This window comes from Vidua macroura, chromosome 13 (genome assembly GCF_024509145.1).
Source record: "Vidua macroura isolate BioBank_ID:100142 chromosome 13, ASM2450914v1, whole genome shotgun sequence".
Classification (NCBI taxonomy): domain Eukaryota; kingdom Metazoa; phylum Chordata; class Aves; order Passeriformes; family Viduidae; genus Vidua; species Vidua macroura.
Genome location: NC_071583.1, coordinates 17,382,921 through 17,401,312, shown reverse-complemented (window position 1 = coordinate 17,401,312; position 18,392 = coordinate 17,382,921). Strand labels below are relative to the sequence as shown.

The window sequence follows — 18,392 nt, the reverse complement described above, 5'->3', positions numbered from 1 at the left end:
TAGGAAAAAGCTGCTTGTTTCAGAGCCAGAGGAGTTGAAAGGATGTGTGCTAGTGTGGTCCCGATGCCACAGGGTTCTTCCCCTCCTGCCAGCAGCTCTTGGGACCAGGGTGCTCAGCCATGGGAGGGGCCTGCAGGTCTCTGAAGGGTCCTGTCCCCATGATGTCTGAGCTGTGCTCCTGCCCACAGCTGGTAGCCCTGGCCTCCCCTTTGCTGCATGTGATGGCCACATGCTCCTGCTCCAGCTCCAGCTGTGGATGGGATACTGGTGACTGGCAGATGGGTAAGACACCCTTATCCCTCTGTGGGATCAGGCAGGCATTTTGTGGGGCACAGAACCTCTCCCTGTTTCAGGAAGAGGCAAGGGTGGGTGCCAGAGAAGGCAGCACAGGTGAAATGAGTGGGGGGCTCCATCTGCAGGGAGCACCAGGGCTTTGCCAAAGGCAGTGCCAGCCCCATCCCTAGTGGTATCTTTCCCCTGCATCTAAACCCTGCTTGTTCCTTTCGGGGTCTGGATGTGCCCTCGTGTCAGTTGGTGCTGCTCCTTCCCCAGCTCCCAGGCATCATTTAGGGGACCTGCCCTCCCAAGGACAAACCACTGGATGCTCCTCTCTCACCAGCAGCAGACCACCAGCACATTTAACCCCCTTGCCGAGGCCACCTGAAGGCCATTTGATGGGAGCAGAGGCTGCCAGTCCAGTGCAGATTGCCTGGCTCCGTGTGCTGGGCCTGCAGGAATTCAGGGCTCCCTCAGACCTCAGCCTCCCACCGCTGTGCCCGTGAGCTGCACACTGCTGCAAGGGCAAGGAGACACTCAGCCCAGCGTGAGCTTAAAAAAATAGGCATTTTTATTCCAATGGAACTAGAGAATTACGACCCAGGAGAGGGGAGGATTACTCACATTTATCGATAGGCTGATTAGGTTACTGCCTAAATAGCTGTGCTTGAGCAGCGCGTGTCCGCCTCAAGGAGAAGCAGCGAAGGAGCGCGTGGTGCATCGGAGACCTCAGTGTCCTTGGTGGCACGGCGAGCTCTGAGCAATGCGGGCTGGGGCGCTGTGTCTCGTCACCTAATCCTGCCTTGACGATTTACAGCTTCTCGGGAAGAAAAAGCTTGTAAGGTTTGCTTGGCTGCGTGGCTGGTCAGACGCTGAGCTCCATCCCTCCTGCATGGCCACGTTTGGGGAGGGGTGTGGGGGTGTTTACCCCCTGTTTGTGACAGGGTCACAGTCCCCTGCTCCCAGCCATGACATGCTGATGGCAACCGGCGTGTGCTGGGAGAGGACGGTGCATTGCCATTCCTGAGGACCCTGGCATGAGCCAGGACAGTGTCCCACTTGTCACAGCTATTCCTTGGCCTGGGGGGTCTGTGGCAGTGGTGTCAGGTTGGGCGTCTCATGCCTGGGGACATGACAGACCCCCAGGCCTGGTGTGTCATTAGGGAGGGTGGGTGCCCAAATGAAGGGATATTTCTCCAGCATGCTGGGTTCATCAGCGTTACCCGTGTGCTAACAAGGCCATTGCCAGCAGATTATGCAAGGCGTTCTTGCTGGGCACCAATATTCCTGTGGCCCAAAACCCACCAGGAGCCCACGGCTGAAGCGGTTGAGGGTGATGTCAGTCGCTCCCGTGGGTCGTGGTCAAGCCAGGAACTCGGGATGCCCAATAATCCTGATCTAGCTGTGATGGAGGAGACCAGCTCTTGGGAGGCCTCAGCTCTCCTCCTAGCTCTGTCCCACTAAGACACAATGGGGGTATCAGAAAAGACAGAGCTGATGGACTCTGAGTCCGACTTGAGCTGCAGGACCTTGGGGTGCTTGGGGTCAGGGAAGTCCTCACCAAGGGCCAGGCGGATCTTGCCATTCTGTGTCTCCCTGATGGGCTCGAGGAAGACGACGTGTTTGTTGGCACTGGCCTTGCGGTTTGGCCCATCGGTGGCAGGGGGAGTGGTGCTGAGGATGGAGGACTGGGCGCTGCACTCCTGCGGGGGGCTGAGCGGGGCCGGCTTCTTGCAGCAGCCCAGGCAGCGGCACGGCGTGAGGTACAAGTAGATGATCACCAGCACCAGGCTCACAATGCAGCCCAGCAGGGTCGTGAGGCCAGTGCTGAAGGTCTCCCCAGCTGCCTTGGGGTAGAGGACGGTCATGTTGAACTCACACATCCTGCTGAAGTTGTAGGGGCTGTTCATGACCAAGCCTACGTAGACCCCCGAGAGCCAGGGCTTGGCTGCGGCGATCCTCAGGCTGCCGTTGCGATAGAGCTCCAGGGAGCGATTGCTGTTCCCTGGGTGTTTGATGGGCTCGTGGTGAGGGGTGATCCACATGTAGGTGGTGGCAGCGTGCGGCAGGCTGGTGTTACTGGTGTTACAGGTGAGCAGGATGGGCTGGCCCACCACCACCTCCAAGTGCAAGAGGTGCGCGTCCTCGGTGCTCGCTGAGCAGTTCTCAAACATGTGTCTGTGTTTGAGGAACTTGATCAGGGACCGGGGTACATTGTCAGACACCTTGCAGGTGTGTTCCTCAGAGAAATCTTTCACGGAGCTGAAACCTCGCTGATTCCAGCGCTGAAGCATCAGGTAGAGTGGGCAGCTGCACCGGATGGGGTTGTTGTGCAGGTACAAGCCATTGCCGATGTTTTCGGGCAGAGCTGCCACCACCTCCACGGGGATGCTGCTCAGGCTGTTGGAGGAGAGGTCCAGCGTGCGGAGCTTGTGGATTCCCAGCCCCTGTACAGCATGGAAGGGGAAGGTGGTCAGGTTGTTCCAGCTCAGGTAGACTTTCCGCAGATCACTCAGCTTGGCAAAGGCGTTTTCATCCACCCGCTTGATGTGGTTGTCATAGAGCAGCAGCTCCTCCAGGCTCACCAGCGCCTCGAAGTAGTGCCTCTCCACAGCTTGCAGGTGGTTGGAGGACATGTCCAGGTACCGCAGGAAGGAGGCATTGTGGAAAGCCCGTAGAGAAAGGTCCCGAATCTGGTTGTGGCTGATGTGGAGGGCCTCGAGGTGTGGGAGGGCGGCCAGCCAGTGGTCGTGGAGCTGGGTGAGGGCATTGTGGCTGAGGTCCAGCGTGCTGGTGGTGGGCGGCAGTGCCTCGGGCACCCACCGCAGCATCTGCTGGCTGCAGCTCAGCAGGTCAGAGGTGCAGATGCAGGTGTCGGGGCAGCGGTGGGGCTGCGGGGAGGCTCGGAGGGCATACAGCTGGAGCAGCAGCAGGAACAGCTTTGCCACCCGCGGCCAGACCGAGTCCGCGGTCACCGGCGAGGACATTGTGGCGGGCAGGAGCCTCTGTACAGCCCGGCGGCACAACCAGGCTCGATGAGACGCGAGAAAAAATCTGCCGCCGTCTCTCGTCTCTCCCTGAATGCTGGCTTGGCTCTAGCAAGCATCCACAGACGCCCTTTTGCACCCCGCGAAAGAGAATCCCGATTCCAGCCGTGGGGCTTGAAAAGACCTAAAGGGCGGCATCGCCCTGCCCGGCTCTGCCGCGGCTCACCCGAGGCTGCCTCGTACCTGTGCTGCCGGGGGCCGGGGGCTGCCGGGGGTCGGGTGGGCGCCGGCGATCGGCATCAGGGGGCTGAGGCGCTCGGGCGCTCCGGGGCTGTGTGTCGGGCTGGGCGGGCGCTTTGCTGCCTCCTGGAGCTGCTCATCCCTGGAGTGCGAAGTTTTTCAGGGCTCAGCGCCGCCGGCTCAGCGCACGCTGCGACCTCCGGGGAGCCTCGTCCGGCTCCCTCCCGGGCAGCATCTCCGGGAGCCGGGCGCGCTCCGGGAGCGCGGTCCCGCTCCTGCCCCTATTTACGCGCGGGCGGTGCGCGGCGAGGGGGCCGGGCGGGATCCCATTGGCCCCGGCGCGGGGAGTGGTGGCCCTGGCCCGGTCCCCGTCCCCGTGCCTGGCCGTGGCCCTCCCTGCGGGTGGGCAGAGCGATGCGCGGCCAGCACCGACCCTGCGTGCTCGCTCGTCCCCAGGGGAGCCGAGGACCACTTTGGCCGCACCGGTGTGCAGCCGCCGGAGAGCTGCGACCGGCTGTAATCCATAAAGCGGCTGCCCCGCCACTGCCTAGCCTCTGGCAGAATGCTGGAATAAACCCGTCACCTCTGGAAGCCCCTCGTGTCACATCCTGCACCCAGGCTGGGAGTGGGAATGGCAGTCACCCCCCGGTGCTGCTGCTCTCCCAGCCGCGGTCCTTCCTGCTGCCCAAATCCTCATCACGCCACGAGCTGGGGATTCCCCAGCACCCCCGACCCGGGGGTGAGCAGGGGGGGCTGAGCCCGGTGGGGTCCCCACGGCAGAGGGGGTGCCGCGGGCTGCTGACGGGGAAGGAGTGGCCATAGGGTGAAGGACACGCAGGAATGTCATTATCCAGAGCTCAGGCGGTTTAGTGGGAAGAGGAGAGCTGGGGAATTGTTTTCCATTAGGGCAGCAAAAAGCTAATTTGGCGGCTGCGGCTGCTGCGAGGCAAGGGGCTGTTAACCCCCTGCGCCCCGGCTCAGCCTGTGCTGACTGGCTGCTCCCTTGCCCCTCCTGCCGCTGGGGCGGCTCTGCTTGCCCTTGGGCCAGCCACGGAGACAGCTCTGCTCCTTGCCAGGGGCTGTTACCAGGCCACGGCACTGGTGCCCGAGGGAGACACTCATTAAGGCGACCTTCATGCGTCCTGGCTGTGCCCACTGAAGCCAGAGAGGGCCACGACTCCTCCCTCCTGCCTTCTGGGGGGACCCGCTTGCCCTGAGCTGTCCTGTTGGTGCAGGAGGACCCCAGCCCCTGGCGTGAGGCTCTGCAGAGCACCTCCCCGGAGGTGCTGTGATCAAGGGCAGTGCTGGATGCTTCAGCTGCCCTGCAGCAGCCTCAGGCTCAGGCCCTGGCCCGAGGGCTGCAGCCTCAGCAAGTGCTGAAGCACCACATTGATCCCGGAGCCTCTGAGTTGGGGTGGCAGAGGAGGAGGAGGATGGCTGCTGCTCTTTGGCTGCATTTGAGCATGTTCCCCTGGACCAGGGGGACACCAGCTGGGGATGCTGGTGTGGGAGCACAGGGTGGGTTGTCTGAGGTCTGTGTTCCCTGGCAGGACCGAGCGCGCGACCGCGGTGCTGCTGGCAGATCCCTGCTTCCAGCTGCGCTCCATCCAGTACCTGCTGGGCCACGCCGAGCCCTCGGCCCTGGCAGCAGCCGCCCCGGCCACGGACAAGCGGCACTTCTCCCTGCACACCTGTAAGTGTTGGCTCTGCACTGGGAGCTGGGCTGTGCTCAGCACCCACCCACAGCTGGGGAGGGAGGAATGGGGCGGCCGGTGTCTGTGTCCCCTGCGACATCCCAGCCCTTTTAGTCTTGGGGACAGGTGTCTATGCCCTCCTCCACCACCCCAGGAGCAGCACTTTGGATGGGGATGTATCCAGTGCCAGCCTGTACTTCTCAGCACCCAGTGCTCCCTGTCTTGGCTGGTCCCCAAGGGCAGCTGCAGCCCCTGTGCAGCAGCCTCAGGATTGCCTGAGGGTCCCATTCACTCCACACACACCCAGTTTCCTCCCCAGACACAGAGTACATCAGTACTGAGGAGCTGGCAAAGGTGGAAAAGATGCTGAACCATCTGAGTGAGGAGTCCAAGCAGGCAGCTGCAACCACACTGGTGAGTCCTCCCCCTGCCCCAGCCCTGTCCCAGTCCTTGACGGCAGGCCTGGGACACGGGAGTTTGGATGCCACTGCTAACTCCTGGTAACCCCCACAGCCCACCAGCGAGGAAGACCTGTGCCCCATCTGCTACGCACACCCCATCTCTGCCATCTTCAGGCCCTGCTCCCACAAGTCATGCAAGTGAGTAGCTCCCATGTCTGACCTCCACCAGGATCACTGCCAGCCCCTGGCCCTGCCCTGTGCCGTGTGGGTGGGGGCTGATGCTCTTTCCTCCTCTGTCCCAGAGCCTGCATCAACCAGCACCTGATGAACAACAAGGACTGCTTCTTCTGTAAGGCCACTATCACAGGGGTGGACGACTTCACCAAGCCAGCCAGCTCGTAGAGCCCAGCCCCACACCAGGGGCTCCCCCAGCAGAGCGGGGCAGCCCCCCCGCCTCACACTGGCTTCTCCCCAAACGCTTGCCCTGCTCAGGGCTGTGGGACCCTCACCCAGAGGGTCAGGACCCAGCACGGGGCAGCAGCGTGAGGCAGGAGGGCTGCAGGGTGGGAAAGGCAGGTGCCCAGCAGCCTCTCTGCCCCGTGGGCCGTTCTCAGGGAGGGGAGCCCAAGGCCTCGGCTCTGTGGCAGTGCTGGGAACACATGGGAGCCCCGGGGCCAGGGCAGGGGGGCTGAGCTGGGCATTTGGGCTGTTAACTTGCCCCTGGCTGGGGGCCGACTTCATGAAAAGCAGCATTAAATTATTCTTCCTTATGTGGTACCCTGAACGATGGGAAAGGGAAGGCCCCGGTGCTGGGGCTGCACTCAGGTGATGCTTAACAGTAAATGGAAATATAAATATTTAATCCAAGGAGAGCTGGGAGCGCAGGGCCTGCTGGGGGCTGCTACATGATGATGCGTGGCTCTGGCACAGACTCGGCGATGGATTTGTGTGGCAGCACATTGGCCCCGTTGAGGTAGAGCTCGTCGTTGACGATGACATCCTCGCCCAGCACAGTCACGTTCTCCATGCGCACCTGCCCCAGAGAGGCCCTGTCACATCCCTGGGCTTGGGGCCCAGTGCCAGGCTCTTGCTCCTGCCTGCAGGGACCACATGCCTGCAGGCACAGCCCGAGGAGGTGAGAGGGCAAGAGCTGAGTCCCCATCCCGTGTGGGGCACCCATGTCCTCACCCACTGCCCCACGGAGCAGCTCCAGCCCACGATGCAGGATTCCAGCCAGGAATGGGAGCGGATGCGGGCCCCTTCCAGCACAGTGCAGCGTTTGATGCGCACCCCGTCTTCCACCACCACGCCGGCCCCGATCGTCACGTTGGGCCCGATGACACAGTTTGCCCCAATCTTGGCACTGGGGTCCTGGAAGGAATAGGGCCCATGCCAGGGTTGGGAGGGTAGATGGCTCTTGGCATAGCCCGTGCCACTTGGCCAGCCAGGGAAGAGGAGGGCACAGCTCGAGGATGGCAGTGAGGACAGTGGTGGGACAATGCAGAGAGCTCATGACGTGCCTGGGGCTGCTGTGCTGGGGGCTGGCACTTACCACCAGCACATTCCCTACGACACCGGGCCCCGAGTGCAGCTTCTCGGGGTGCTGAGCCCGCAGCGCTTGCAGGTACATGCACATGCCCGTAAGGAAATCCTTTGGCTGCCCAATGTCCATCCAGAAGCCTGTGGGGACAAAGCCACAGTGACAGCCCCCAGCGTGAGGGTGGCAGTGCAGGCAAGACCCCCGATGCTGCCTGCACTGTGCTCAGGGCCTTACCCTGTAGCTCCATGGCGTAGAGCTGCCCATCCTGTGCCATGGCTGGGAAGATCTCCTTCTCGATGGAGGTGGGGCGCAGCTGCAAGAATGAGGTACAGGGCTGAGCAGGGGGCACAGTCCCTGAGCCTGGCCCAGCCTGGCACCCCGGCTCATACCTGGATGCGTTGCAAGATGCCAGGGTTAAATATGTAGAGGCCGGCGTTGATCTTGTTGGACACAAAGACCCGCGGCTTCTCCACGAAGCGGCAGATGCGGCCGGTGTCGGCCTCGCACACCACCACACCGTACTTGGCTGGCTCCTCCACGCGGGTCACCACCAGGGAGCCCTCGCCGCCGTGCTGCCGGTGGAAACGGGCCAGCGCCGCGAAGGGGAACTCGCAGATCACATCGCTGTTGAGGACAAAGAAGGGCTCCCCGTCCTCGGCCAGCAGGTCCCGCGCCAGTGCCAGCGGTCCCGCTGCGCGGCCGTGAGTGACGCCGCGGGGACGTGGTGAGCCCGGGTCCTGCTGGGCCCGCCTCTGCCCGTCCCAGCATCCCTCCCAAGTCCCCAGTCCCTCTGGATCCTCACCCGGCCCGCTGTCCCTGGTCCTGCCCATGTCCATCCTAGCATACCCCTCCTGACTCCCCTGCTCCTGCCGGCCCTACCCATCCACAGCCATGTTGCTGCCCATGGCGTCCCACTCCCACTCCCAGTGTCCCCCATCCTTACCCATCCATACCCACCCTAATGCCCACGGTGCCCTCCTCCCAGCGTCTCTAGCCGTGCCGTATCCATCCCGGTGTCCCCCCCTAGCACCCACCCTGCTGTCCCTGGACTTCCTCCATCCCGCCTGCGCCCGCCCTCCAGCCCCAAGCTCCTGCCCGAATCCTACCTGTGCCCAGCGGCTCCTTCTCGTGGGACATGGAGATGCGGATGCCGAGCTGCGGGCACAGGGTGAGCGGCGGGACAGGCCGGGTAACGGGGGGAGGCGGGGGGAGGCGGAAGGGCCCTTACCCGTTGTTCCTGCTCCCGCATAGCGGCCTCCAGCGCGTCCGACATGTAGCTCACCGCCAGCACCACATGGCTGACGCCCGCCTGCGGGAGCGCGGGTCAGCCGGCGGCGGGGCGGTCCCCGCGCCCCCCGCGCCCCGCGCCCCCACCTGCCGGAGAGCTTCAAGCTGGTGGAGCAGCACCGCCTTGTTGCAGAACTCCACCAGCGGCTTCGGCCGGCTCAGGGTCAGCGGCCGCAGCCGCGTCCCGAAGCCGCCAACCAGGATCAGCGCCCGCATCCCCCGCGTCCCGCGTCTCACGCCAGCGCCCGCACCGACACGTCAGCGCCGGGCGCGCCGGGCGCGTCACCGCCGCGCGGCACCGCCCCGCCCGCCCGGGCCCTGCCTCCCGCCCGGGCCCTGCCTCCCGCCCGGGCCCTGCCTCCCGCCCGGGCCCTGCCTCCCGCCCGGGCCCTGCCTCCCGCCCGGGCCCTGCCTCCCGCCCGGGCCCTGCCTCCCGCCCGGGCCCTGCCTCCCGCCCGGGCCCTGCCTCCCGCCGGCTCCTACCGCCCGCCCCGACACACCGCCTGTCCGGGTCCTATCGCCCGCCCCGACACAGCGCCCGGCTCCTGCCGCCCGCCCCCACCAGGTCTTAAGGCCCGCCCGGGTCCCAGCGCCGTGTGGCCAGATCGTTGCTGCAGTCACCGCATCCTGCCCAGGCCGGGGCGACCCTGATGAGAGGAGAGCAGCGGCCACAGCCGTACCGGGCGGGGACGTTCATCCCAACCCCCTAACCCCGTCCCCAAGAGAGGCAGGCACGGCACGCCGCGGACAAAAACAGATCCTTTAATGGTTTTTGGTTCTCTGTGAAGCACAAACAGGGTGGTTATTCATGTAAAAACAAACGGGGCCAAGGCTATGTACAAGCTGTAGAGTCCCACCGCGGTGGTCCGAAGGGAGGGAGGCGGTTCCCACTGAGCACCGGCAGCGTGGCCCGTCCGTCACGGCCCAGTGAGGCGGGGAAAGGCAGGAATGAGCGCGGGGGGACACCAAGGGGCTCTCCCGGCCGTGCGGCGTGACTCACCCGAGCACAGCCCGCGGGGACAAGGACATGCAGAGGTGGGCGGCGATGGGCCACGCTAGGGCAGGGCCAGGGAATAATACGGCTGTTGTGGGTACCTACACCCCTGCACTCACCCAGCCTCGCTGCCTCCTGCAAACCTGCTCCCTGAAAATCCTGCGAGTCTGGGCAAGGTAGGGACCCGCAGGAGCAATGAAGTAACCCAGTGCAGGGCAGCGTGCCATGGATAAAGATCCTTCTCCAGAGGGTGGGAGGGGAGCAGTGGCTTGGGCAGGCTTTGAAGAGCGGGGAGACAGGCAGACAAAGTGGGCAGCTCTCCCGTCCCCTTCCACACCAGTGCCACAGACCTGTGCCTGAGATGTGGCAGCCGTGCTTTCCGAGCGGCCTCTGCGCACATGGAGTCGGCACACATGCGACATGCGAGTATTCCCCAAACAAGCTTCCCTGAAGTAATTTAAAAAACCCCAACCCTGGCCTTGTGGGTACACAGGGTAATGGTAATGCCATGGAACAAGTCAGTGAGAGCAGGAGGGAGCAGCCAGGGCTCCAGCACAGAAACAGGAGCTGAGGTGGAGCAGGGTTTGGGCCGGTACCACCAGGCCACAGTATCAAACGTTAATTCCTCATCAAAGGAGGTTGGGGACATTTATTTTGGGGGACACTGACTCTGTGAAGCAAAGCTGAACAGTCAGGCAGTGGTACTGAACAGTCAAGACAGTGGCACTCACTGCTCAGCTAAGTCACCCCTCACCTGGCCTCTAGAGACCGTCAGGGAGGAGATGGGGATCAGCCCTAAGCCTCAGCCTCCCCTTCCACCACCCCCAGACCTGTTGGAAGAGCAGGGCCTGGGGGCAGAGGGTCCCCAGGGGAAGAGGGCAGCTTTGTGCTGGAGGGACATATTCTGTACTTTACAGGAGGGGAAGGGTTGAAATGGTCCAAAATGCCCCACTGCACAGATGGGGTCATGTTAACTGCTACAGATACTATTGCTAGCCCACGAGCTGAGCGCTTTCAAGTCAGTGGTCCAGGGCAGAGTCACTCCTGCAGAGCCCTGTGCCTGCCCACGCCATGCCATGCCATCAGGGAGCAAGCAGACCCCAGGCTCGAGCACAGCTCCACGTGTCTGGCATTCCCTCCAGGCCACAGCTCTGCCAGGGATTGCATTTGGTCATTTCATTTCCGTGTTTGGGGTAGCTACTCACAGTGCCCAAACAGCAGAAAAAGGCAGCATCAAAAGCAAAGCCCCATCGGCAAAACCCAGGGCAGAGCCAGCGACACCGAACACAGAGACTGGCACCTGACTTCTCACCAGTGGCCTCACAGACGCTGCCAACCGTCAAACAACTCAGGAGAAATTCAAAGGGGAAGCTCCTGAGGCAGAAGGCTCCTCACACCAGAGCTCCAGCCTCATCAAGGGCCCTGGGCCCTCCTGCTTTCTCTTCCCTATGTGCAGGTCCTCCCTCCAGAACGCACATATGATGAGCGAAGAACCGGGACACCTGACACCCAGCAGGCATCTGCAGAGCCTCCTCCAGAAGGCAGAGCAAGTGTGGTCAGAACCATCTAGTCAGCACGAGGAGTTCTTCCATCCTGCCTCACCTCAGCTCTTCTATCCAAGTACATTTAAAAAACAACAGAGCGATACAGTTGTTTAAAACCAAATTTGTCTGTGTTTTTCCTGTAGTAGTGGGTGGTCTTGTCTGCTCCTGCCACCAGGACAAGAATTAGAGGCCACAGCCCAGAGCTACTGGTTTTCCTCACGCATCTGCTCCATGATGTTGATGAGGCTTTCCAGCCCGAACACGTAGCCCATGTCGGGTCCGTCGTGCACAGTGGGGTCATCGCGGAAGCCCTTGAAGGTGCTGTGTGCAAAGTCAATCATGCGCACGTCCACCTTGGGCTGGGCCGAGGAGCCGGGCTCAGAGCTGCTGCCGTCCTGGAGGCTCTCCGGGACGGGGCCGTCCACCCGCTTCAGGCGCGCCTCCGGCCGGCGCTCCACCAAGGTCCCCGCGCGGCTGTCCTTCCCGTCGTAGATGATGAGGAGGGAGCTGGAGTAGAAGCGGTAGGAGGCCTGTCTCTCCAAAACCGCCTTCAGGCTGCGCAGTTTGGCGAGGACGGGCTCAAAGAGGTCCTTGCGCAGCTCAATGCCGTTGTGGAGGTACTGGTAGAGGGCATTGCGGAAGCCTTCGATGGAAAGGCCGCGCCCATAGTATTTATTCCTGCATAAGTAATGCCCTGTGTCCAGCTGATAGACCTGGAACACCAAAGGAAATGCACATCAAGTGGGAGCAATGGGCTAAGGCTACACAGAGAGCCCTGAACTGTCCTGCACTGACAGGGCAGAGGGAACTCATCCTATCCCCATTATGACTGAGTGGGAGCAGGAGACAGCTCTGCCCATTCCCTGCATCCCAGAGCAGCTCATGGATGCCACCCAGGGGCATATTCAGGATGCCTGAGCACTAGTCCTTTTCCAGGACACCCAAAAGGGGTTCACAAGTCCCAGTGCCCCAAAAGGCATGACACAACTGACCCAAAGAGCTGAAAAGCTAAGTCTTACAACAACTCAGACAATCCTCTGGCAGCAGGAGCTGCCAACACCTATTGCCACTACGTGGCAAGTGATTAACGAGGAGCCCTCATTGCTTCAGAGTCTGCGGGCAGAGATCTGGGTTACAAGATCTGGTTCCTTCAGCAGGTGGGGAAAAGAGCGATTATTGCACAACAGCAAACTCTTGTTCACAGGCCCAGGCACAGCAGAGCAACTTTTTAACAATCAGTGCAGTACAGAAGGAAATGTCAGACACTTCCATCCCCAGGCATTGTGATTCTAGCTGAACACTAAGCCACAAAAATAATTTTATACAGAAAATCCCCTGTCTGTGAACAAAGGAGCTCTTGGACAAAGGAGGCCATCTCAGGAAAAGCAGGTTCATTTGTTTTAGGCTCAGAAATGAAGACAGAAATAGCATGAATGCTGGTGTACCTACCTACAGTGGGAAGTTCAAATTCAGTGCTCAGCAGAAAACACTAACTGGGAGGCTTAATGCAGCTGTGAAAAGGAAGGTACAGCATCTGCAGCCTGGGGGATCCCTACCTGCATCCCACACACACGCACACCCAAGGTGGCAGAAGTGCTCTGTTCACACTTCTTCATCTGCCGAGCAGCCTTCTCCTCAGAGGCATCATCTCCGTGCTGTCTGGTCCCCATCTTCAGATCAAGCACACAGGGAAGCTTGAAATGATGCACCACGTTCTCCAGCAAGAGGAACTCTGGGATGTGTGTCAAGGAGAGCTCACCCACCAGAGGCACCCAAGGGCCACCACAGACAGGGACTTGGGCCAGCAGGACATAGGGCTGGACAACAAACAAATAGGAACCAAAGAACAGACAAGACAAACAGCTTGGCGAGTTGAAGAAAAGGACAAAACCCAAAGAGTGGACCCAGACTTTGGCAGCTGGTAGAAGGAAACAGCCAACAGCAGGAAGGTCACATGCAGTTGTACTGGAAATTCAGAGGGGAACTGAAAAGCAAAACACTGGTGTCAGGAAGGACATAGTATGCCAGTAGGAATTGCTGATCCATTCAGAGAGCTTAAAGTCTAATCAAATCAGCCATTTGACCATATGGATAAACAATACAAAGCCTACAGACTGAAAACTCAAGGGTCAAGTAATGGCAGGGTTGGCCTGTCCAGAACAGCAACACTGCCCAACACACAGGGAGGGAACTGGGGAGGTGACAAAGCCAGGAAACAGAACATTAACAGGAGCCCTCTGTCAGCAGCACACAATGGGCAAGCTCCTGCACTGGAGCACAGCACTGAGAACACACCCCAGGCACTCTGTACAGCAAGTTGTTCCAAAAGGGGGAAAAAATACCCCAAAAGTTTGCCCTAAGGAGTCCCACAGGCCACAGATCAATATGTAAAATCTGAAATGGCAACCAGAGCACAGCTGGATTAAATGTGCAAGAGAGAAACTCTGTTTGGTTTAGAAAGAGGAACTTCATAAAAATAAGGAAGTGTGCTTAAAAAGGAGAGGGCAGCCAAAGAGAATGACTTCTCTGCAAGTGATGCACTCTATTTAGAAATAAAATCTGGAGTCTCCAAGCTCCCACTTGAGAATTGGAGAAGGAAGCCCACGAAGTTAAAATTATGAAGAATATGGCTATTTAAAGTAAGTTTGTTTCTATATGAGGAAAACAGAATCCAGGTGAAACAAAATAACCCCGCAACCTGGCAAGCTCAGCAAAAGGCACTTGTGAAGGCACAGAAAATAAACCCCTCTTCCAACCATATGAAGAAGTCAGTCAGACTGCCTGAAGGTGGACCGAGATCTTTAGGGTCCCTTTCAATCCAAACCATTCTATGATTCATTAGTGTCACAGTATGGGAAGCAGGAAGGAATAGCTAAAAGGAACATGTAACTCAACTGTGGATGAGGACAGAAATGCTAAGGGAAATGCAGGCCTGGCTGCCTCGGGCACAAACGGGTAAGGCCAGGGCAGCAGCAGCCTGACACGCCCAGCTGTGCTTCCCAAAGGATACTGTACAGCTTCCGGTCCTTGGACTCCGACCGCATGCGGCTCAGCTGCTGCTTGTGGCAGCGCAGGCTCCAGGGGTTATAGCTGATCTTCTCGGAGCTCAGGCCGCTGTTCCCATCCAACATCTGAAATGGAACATCTGAGTGGATGTGCAAGTCCACCCTGGGACTCTTCGTTTCCTGGATGCTGCTGGTGTAAAGACAGAACAAACCTGCCTGTTAGAATCCATCAGTTCTTCACACACGGCTGTCACATCCTCCACTGGCACACAGCCATCTTCTGTTCCTTCTCCTGCTGCACACAATGCAGATCTTCTAAAAGCAAATCCTCACCAATACCCTGGGTTATGGACCCATGCTCCAGGATCTGGTCTATTTAATATCTCTGCTAATAGAGCAAACAGGAACACTTGCTCATCTGGAAGCTCTGGCTGGGGTGAGGAGATAGAAGACCCATATTCAAAATTCCCTGGGAACAACCCCCTGGGTTAATAACCAGGTGGACTGAAGAGTGTTCAAATCTGCTCTGTATGCTTTGGTTCCACATCTGATACACTGCCAACACTTACCCTGTATCAGAAGCATTTCATATGGATGAATTGGTCCTGAACCCAGCAAAACTCCTGACAGAGTCTGCAGTGCCAAAATGTGCTGGGCTAGCAAGTGCACAACAGCCTGGCCACCTTAAGGAACTGCAGAACATCCTCAACCAAAGAGTAAGGAAGAGAGATCTCCTGTTGTCACTGGGCCCTCCAAGTTTTACCTTTCGGTGCTGTCACTGGCCAGGCCAGGCTTCTCCTCCTTGTGCTCGGTGCCGCTGCTTGACCTGTGAAGGCTCCGGCGTGAGTGCTTGCGCCGTGGCTGGTCCCTCTCTGGCAGATCATCCTGCTCCAGAGCCTCATTCTCCACAAAGGGATAGGCCACCAGGTTAATGTAGCCATCACTGTCTCCCTCAAAACAGACAGATACCACACCTGCCAGGGAGAAGTAACACGTCAATTCTCCTGGAGGAGGGAATACACAACCATTATCAACCAAATGTTCTGCAGGAGAGAGGAAAACATAACTCACAGAGAAGCAAAGCAAACCCAGAGCAATGAAAGAGGGGGAAGCTCTGCCACCACAGGAAATAAGGACAAAAGTACAGCTGGAAAGCAGAGGGTGTGATTTATTTCCTTCCTTCAGTCTTGCAGCAAATGTATAACTGGAGAGAGTCAAGTACAGTCTGCCAAGATGCTGAGGGGAGCAAAGCATGTAAAATAATACCTGGTTTGTTTGGATAAGTACCTACGTCCTGCAGAAGCATTCCTGCTGTTGACAGGGACATCACTGGCCAAGCAGGACTGTGCTTTCTTTGCTAAAGGAGCTTTCCAGCATCAGAGCAATGAAGTACAGAGCCCTAAGGCAGAGGTGACACCTGCCACTCTTATCACAAGTCAGCCAGTCTCAAAAAAAGGGATCTGCAAGGGCCCAGGCCTTCCTAGCAATAAAAACAGAGGGCTCTGGAAGCATAACTACCTCTGCCAAGTGCAGGTAAGCAGGACCATGTGTCCTGTCCAGTTTCGTCTTCTGAAGCTCCTGGGAAGCACCATAGTCCAAGGGAAGTTATGGATCTTCCGCAGCACAGACTCAGAATATATCTGGCCAGCCACAGAGCAGGACTGCTGACACTTCCATTTAGGGCTGACATCTCCATTTCTGGGACTACTGCTCCAGCCCTGAAAATGAGGCCATCAGCCCATCTCCTGATGTGCAATGACAAAATGTTTCATTAGCTTGTCACTAGTATTGACTAGCTGCCAGGAGTTTCAAATGACAGATGCACTGAACCAAATGATTTATCACAAACATGAGGAAACCTTGTCCTGCCCAGCTGATGCCAGCCATCCCGTTCTTGTCCTTCTTTTCTCCTTATCTGCACAGGACAATGTTATCAAGGTTCAGGTGCCTGAAACATGACTCCAGAATGCCACTACATAAATGCTACTCCAAGTGCTGCCTGGATGTGCTCAAAATACCTCTGTGAAGTCTTACAGCAATATCCAAGCGCTCAGACAGAAAATATCATACCCAGTGTTCCTCTCCCCCAGATCAGTAGGAAAGATTTCTAGGACTATGAGGAAACTGCATAGGATGAAATCTCACACTGGGAGAGACATGCACATCCCATGCCATTAGGGTACCAAGAAGCACCTGATCTCAAGAAGACAAGTCCATCTGGACTATCAGCTTCATTGGTTTTCAACACACTGCCCCAAGAAAAACTCACATCATATGGACTCTAGGAACTACAGGCTTCAGTGGGATTTCTGATGGGACACTAGAGCACTGTGTGGCCCCAGAATGGCCAGAGGTTTAAGAGAGGACCCATCTGTTGCAGACTGCACCCCTCACTCATGACAACCTGTGTGCAGACACCGGGAAGGAAGCTGATACTGTTTTGAGACAATCAGGCTGCTGTAAGATGCGAAGGCAAGACCCTGAACAGATGGTGGTCCCAGCTGTCTGTAAAGCACCACCTTCCCAGTGCCATGTGGAGACAAAACAGCAGAGGGAACAGGAACACTGAGCCCCCCCAGAAGCCTACCTGACCACATCACCACCCTGAACACAAACACACAAGGCTGCAAGCCTATCGAGCTTCTCAAAGACACAGCTGAGCTGCCAACCTCCTACAATGACACAGGCACTGGAAAATTCCACTCCTTCAAAGCAGCTGGGGACAAGGTTGCACCTCAGCATTGGGAAAGCCATACTTCCTGCTTCAGCAGCTTGCTGCTACGGATCCATAAAAGAGATGGGATGAGGAAGCAATAAATTATGGAACTGGAATGTGCAAATGTTCAGTCTATGATCTGGCTACATTAGCTCAAGGTCAAGGCTGTAATTGATTATAACTTGCTAATAAAACTGCTTAAGTTACACATCCATAACCTTAAACTTTGGACTACAATTGTCACACTGCATATTCTCTGTCTCTCTGTCTAGAAAGAGAAGCACATTCAACTCAGTGTGCCTACCAAAAAAAACCAACTTCCTTCTTTCCAAGTGCTACTATCAAATTGCCAGCCCACAAAAGGGAGCTTAAAAAAAGCAAAATGACCCCAAAAGACAGCAAGACAGCAGCAGCTGCAGGAAAATGGAAGGGCAGGTTCTTAAAGGCTGTAACTGCACTCTGAAATGCCAAGAGGCCTCACCTTTGTACTCAGGTGTGAACTCCTTCATTTCTGGGGGCAGGGACTCATAGAAGCGCTGCTCCCGGGTGATGAGGGGCTTGCAGACAGTGTGGTCATCGTAGCGCATCATGCTGCTGTGCCCGCCCACCTGGTGAATGAAAGGCTCCAGCAGGACCCCCCGGTCTCCAGAGCGAGTGGCATTCTTGCCATACTTGCCCACTTCCATGGTTTGACAAACACACATCGCGTTGGGCACCCGTTGCACTCCTGGAGCATGGGGAGAGCCACATGGGCTGGGAGGGGTAGCTCAGCAGTGGTCAGGCAGCCAAAGGGGGGAAATCCTGGCAATTTGCTTCCTTGCAGTGATCTGAAAAAGCAAGAGATTCCTATTAGTAAAGGACCACTTTCACTCCTTGATCGCTTGGAGAAGTTTATGGTACTTATTTATTCCCATATCCTCTTCTGCTTTCTGTTTACATCCTGCTTGTTCCAGCATGCTCCTCACCACCTCTTTAATCCTACAGGTAAACACACACTAACTGGAGGCAGTCTCATCTAGAGCTCCTCCAATAGGATTGACAGCAGACAGGGAAAGGAGGAAATACAGCTATTTTACGCCTCCCATTTTATAAAATATTATTTCTTTCCCTGTTCATTTTATTAGTAAGGCAATGGAGCAGACTGTGAGCTATCGCCCACACCTGCCTATCAGTATTGGTGACTGACACAGGCAGTACAAACATTTCCAGAATCTGAAATCCCCTCCTCATGCCTCTGCAATTTTAACATCTAAATAATTCCTGTTCACCTGCTACTGTCACACTGTTTCCTCCTTTAGTGCTCACTTCTCTTCAGTCACTGACATGAAAGACGCCGAGTAAACAGTCATTCTGTCCCTGTGTGTGCACTGGAACTGAATGGATTCTGCTCAGATTCTCTCCTTTATTACTCTCAGCCTTTCAGGACAATTTTCTAATGCTTTCACAGCACCTATATGCACAACAAAGCCCTGATCTCTAGAGGTAAGCAAGATATATCACTAAATCCAAATGAGATTACAAGTGCTTTAGAGAAGCAGATGGTCTTTTAGTGTTTGCAGAGTGCCCGGTACAGCCACAGGATGATGGAAAAGTAAAGCTGCCCAAATTCTCTCCAGATGACTTGCCCTTTTTCCAGCTTAGATCACAGCTGCCCCTGAGGCTGCTGGGGAAAATGTCACAGGATTTCCTCACAACGATGAGTTATCCA

The 18,392-nt window shown here is 57.5% G+C and overlaps 4 protein-coding genes across 8 annotated transcripts in view; 1 reads left to right on the top strand and 3 right to left on the bottom strand.

Moving 5' to 3' along the window:
- Window positions 1-6,368, top strand: part of RNF123 (ring finger protein 123) — a 47,801-nt gene extending 41,433 nt beyond the window's left edge. The window contains exons 36-39 of the mRNA XM_053989013.1: window positions 5,054-5,196; window positions 5,517-5,611; window positions 5,711-5,796; window positions 5,901-6,368. Coding sequence (XP_053844988.1) covers window positions 5,054-5,196; window positions 5,517-5,611; window positions 5,711-5,796; window positions 5,901-6,000 — 424 coding nt within the window. The 3' untranslated portion in view covers window positions 6,001-6,368. The remainder of the gene's footprint in view (window positions 1-5,053; window positions 5,197-5,516; window positions 5,612-5,710; window positions 5,797-5,900) is intronic.
- On the bottom strand, window positions 850-3,737 carry AMIGO3 (adhesion molecule with Ig like domain 3). The gene has a single exon (XM_053989015.1). The coding sequence runs from the start codon at window positions 3,261-3,263 to the stop codon at window positions 1,737-1,739; it is 1,527 nt and encodes a 508-aa protein (XP_053844990.1). The 5' UTR covers window positions 3,264-3,737; the 3' UTR covers window positions 850-1,736.
- Window positions 6,369-6,441: 73 nt separating the features above from the next.
- GMPPB (GDP-mannose pyrophosphorylase B) lies at window positions 6,442-8,711 on the bottom strand. The gene is made up of 8 exons (XM_053989016.1): window positions 8,513-8,711; window positions 8,367-8,447; window positions 8,245-8,293; window positions 7,528-7,829; window positions 7,373-7,451; window positions 7,151-7,278; window positions 6,787-6,969; window positions 6,442-6,631 (listed from the first exon to the last, which is right to left on the bottom strand). Exons 1-8 carry the CDS (start codon window positions 8,639-8,641, stop codon window positions 6,500-6,502), a joined length of 1,083 nt encoding a protein of 360 aa, XP_053844991.1. The 5' UTR covers window positions 8,642-8,711; the 3' UTR covers window positions 6,442-6,499.
- A 455-nt stretch (window positions 8,712-9,166) lies between these two features.
- The window catches only part of IP6K1 (inositol hexakisphosphate kinase 1), a 37,130-nt gene continuing 27,904 nt past the window's right edge, over window positions 9,167-18,392 (bottom strand). For 4 of the 5 annotated variants that reach the window (XM_053989242.1, XM_053989240.1, XM_053989244.1 and 1 more), the window contains 5 exons: window positions 17,166-17,511; window positions 14,732-14,942; window positions 13,974-14,158; window positions 12,520-12,695; window positions 9,167-11,676 (listed from right to left, as the gene is read on the bottom strand). In XM_053989242.1, coding sequence (XP_053845217.1) covers window positions 11,167-11,676; window positions 12,520-12,695; window positions 13,974-14,158; window positions 14,732-14,942; window positions 17,166-17,388 — 1,305 coding nt within the window. In that variant the 5' untranslated portion in view covers window positions 17,389-17,511 and the 3' untranslated portion in view covers window positions 9,167-11,166. The remainder of the gene's footprint in view (window positions 11,677-12,519; window positions 12,696-13,973; window positions 14,159-14,731; window positions 14,943-17,165; window positions 17,512-18,392) is intronic. The other variant, XM_053989245.1, reaches the window with a different exon arrangement.

What these genes read in the sequence shown, in the direction of transcription:
- AMIGO3 (XM_053989015.1), bottom strand. Translation starts at nt 3,263, where the DNA reads ATGTCCTCGCCGGTGACCGCGGACTCGGTCTGGCCGCGGGTGGCAAAG.
- GMPPB (XM_053989016.1), bottom strand. Translation starts at nt 8,641, where the DNA reads ATGCGGGCGCTGATCCTGGTTGGCGGCTTCGGGACGCGGCTGCGGCCG. An exon ending in GCATCTTGCAACGCATCCAG is followed by an intron (nt 7,452 to 7,527) that starts GTATGAGCCGGG and finishes TCATTCTTGCAG; the next exon opens with CTGCGCCCCACCTCCATCGA. An exon ending in CTACGCCATGGAGCTACAGG is followed by an intron (nt 7,279 to 7,372) that starts GTAAGGCCCTGA and finishes TTGTCCCCACAG; the next exon opens with GCTTCTGGATGGACATTGGG.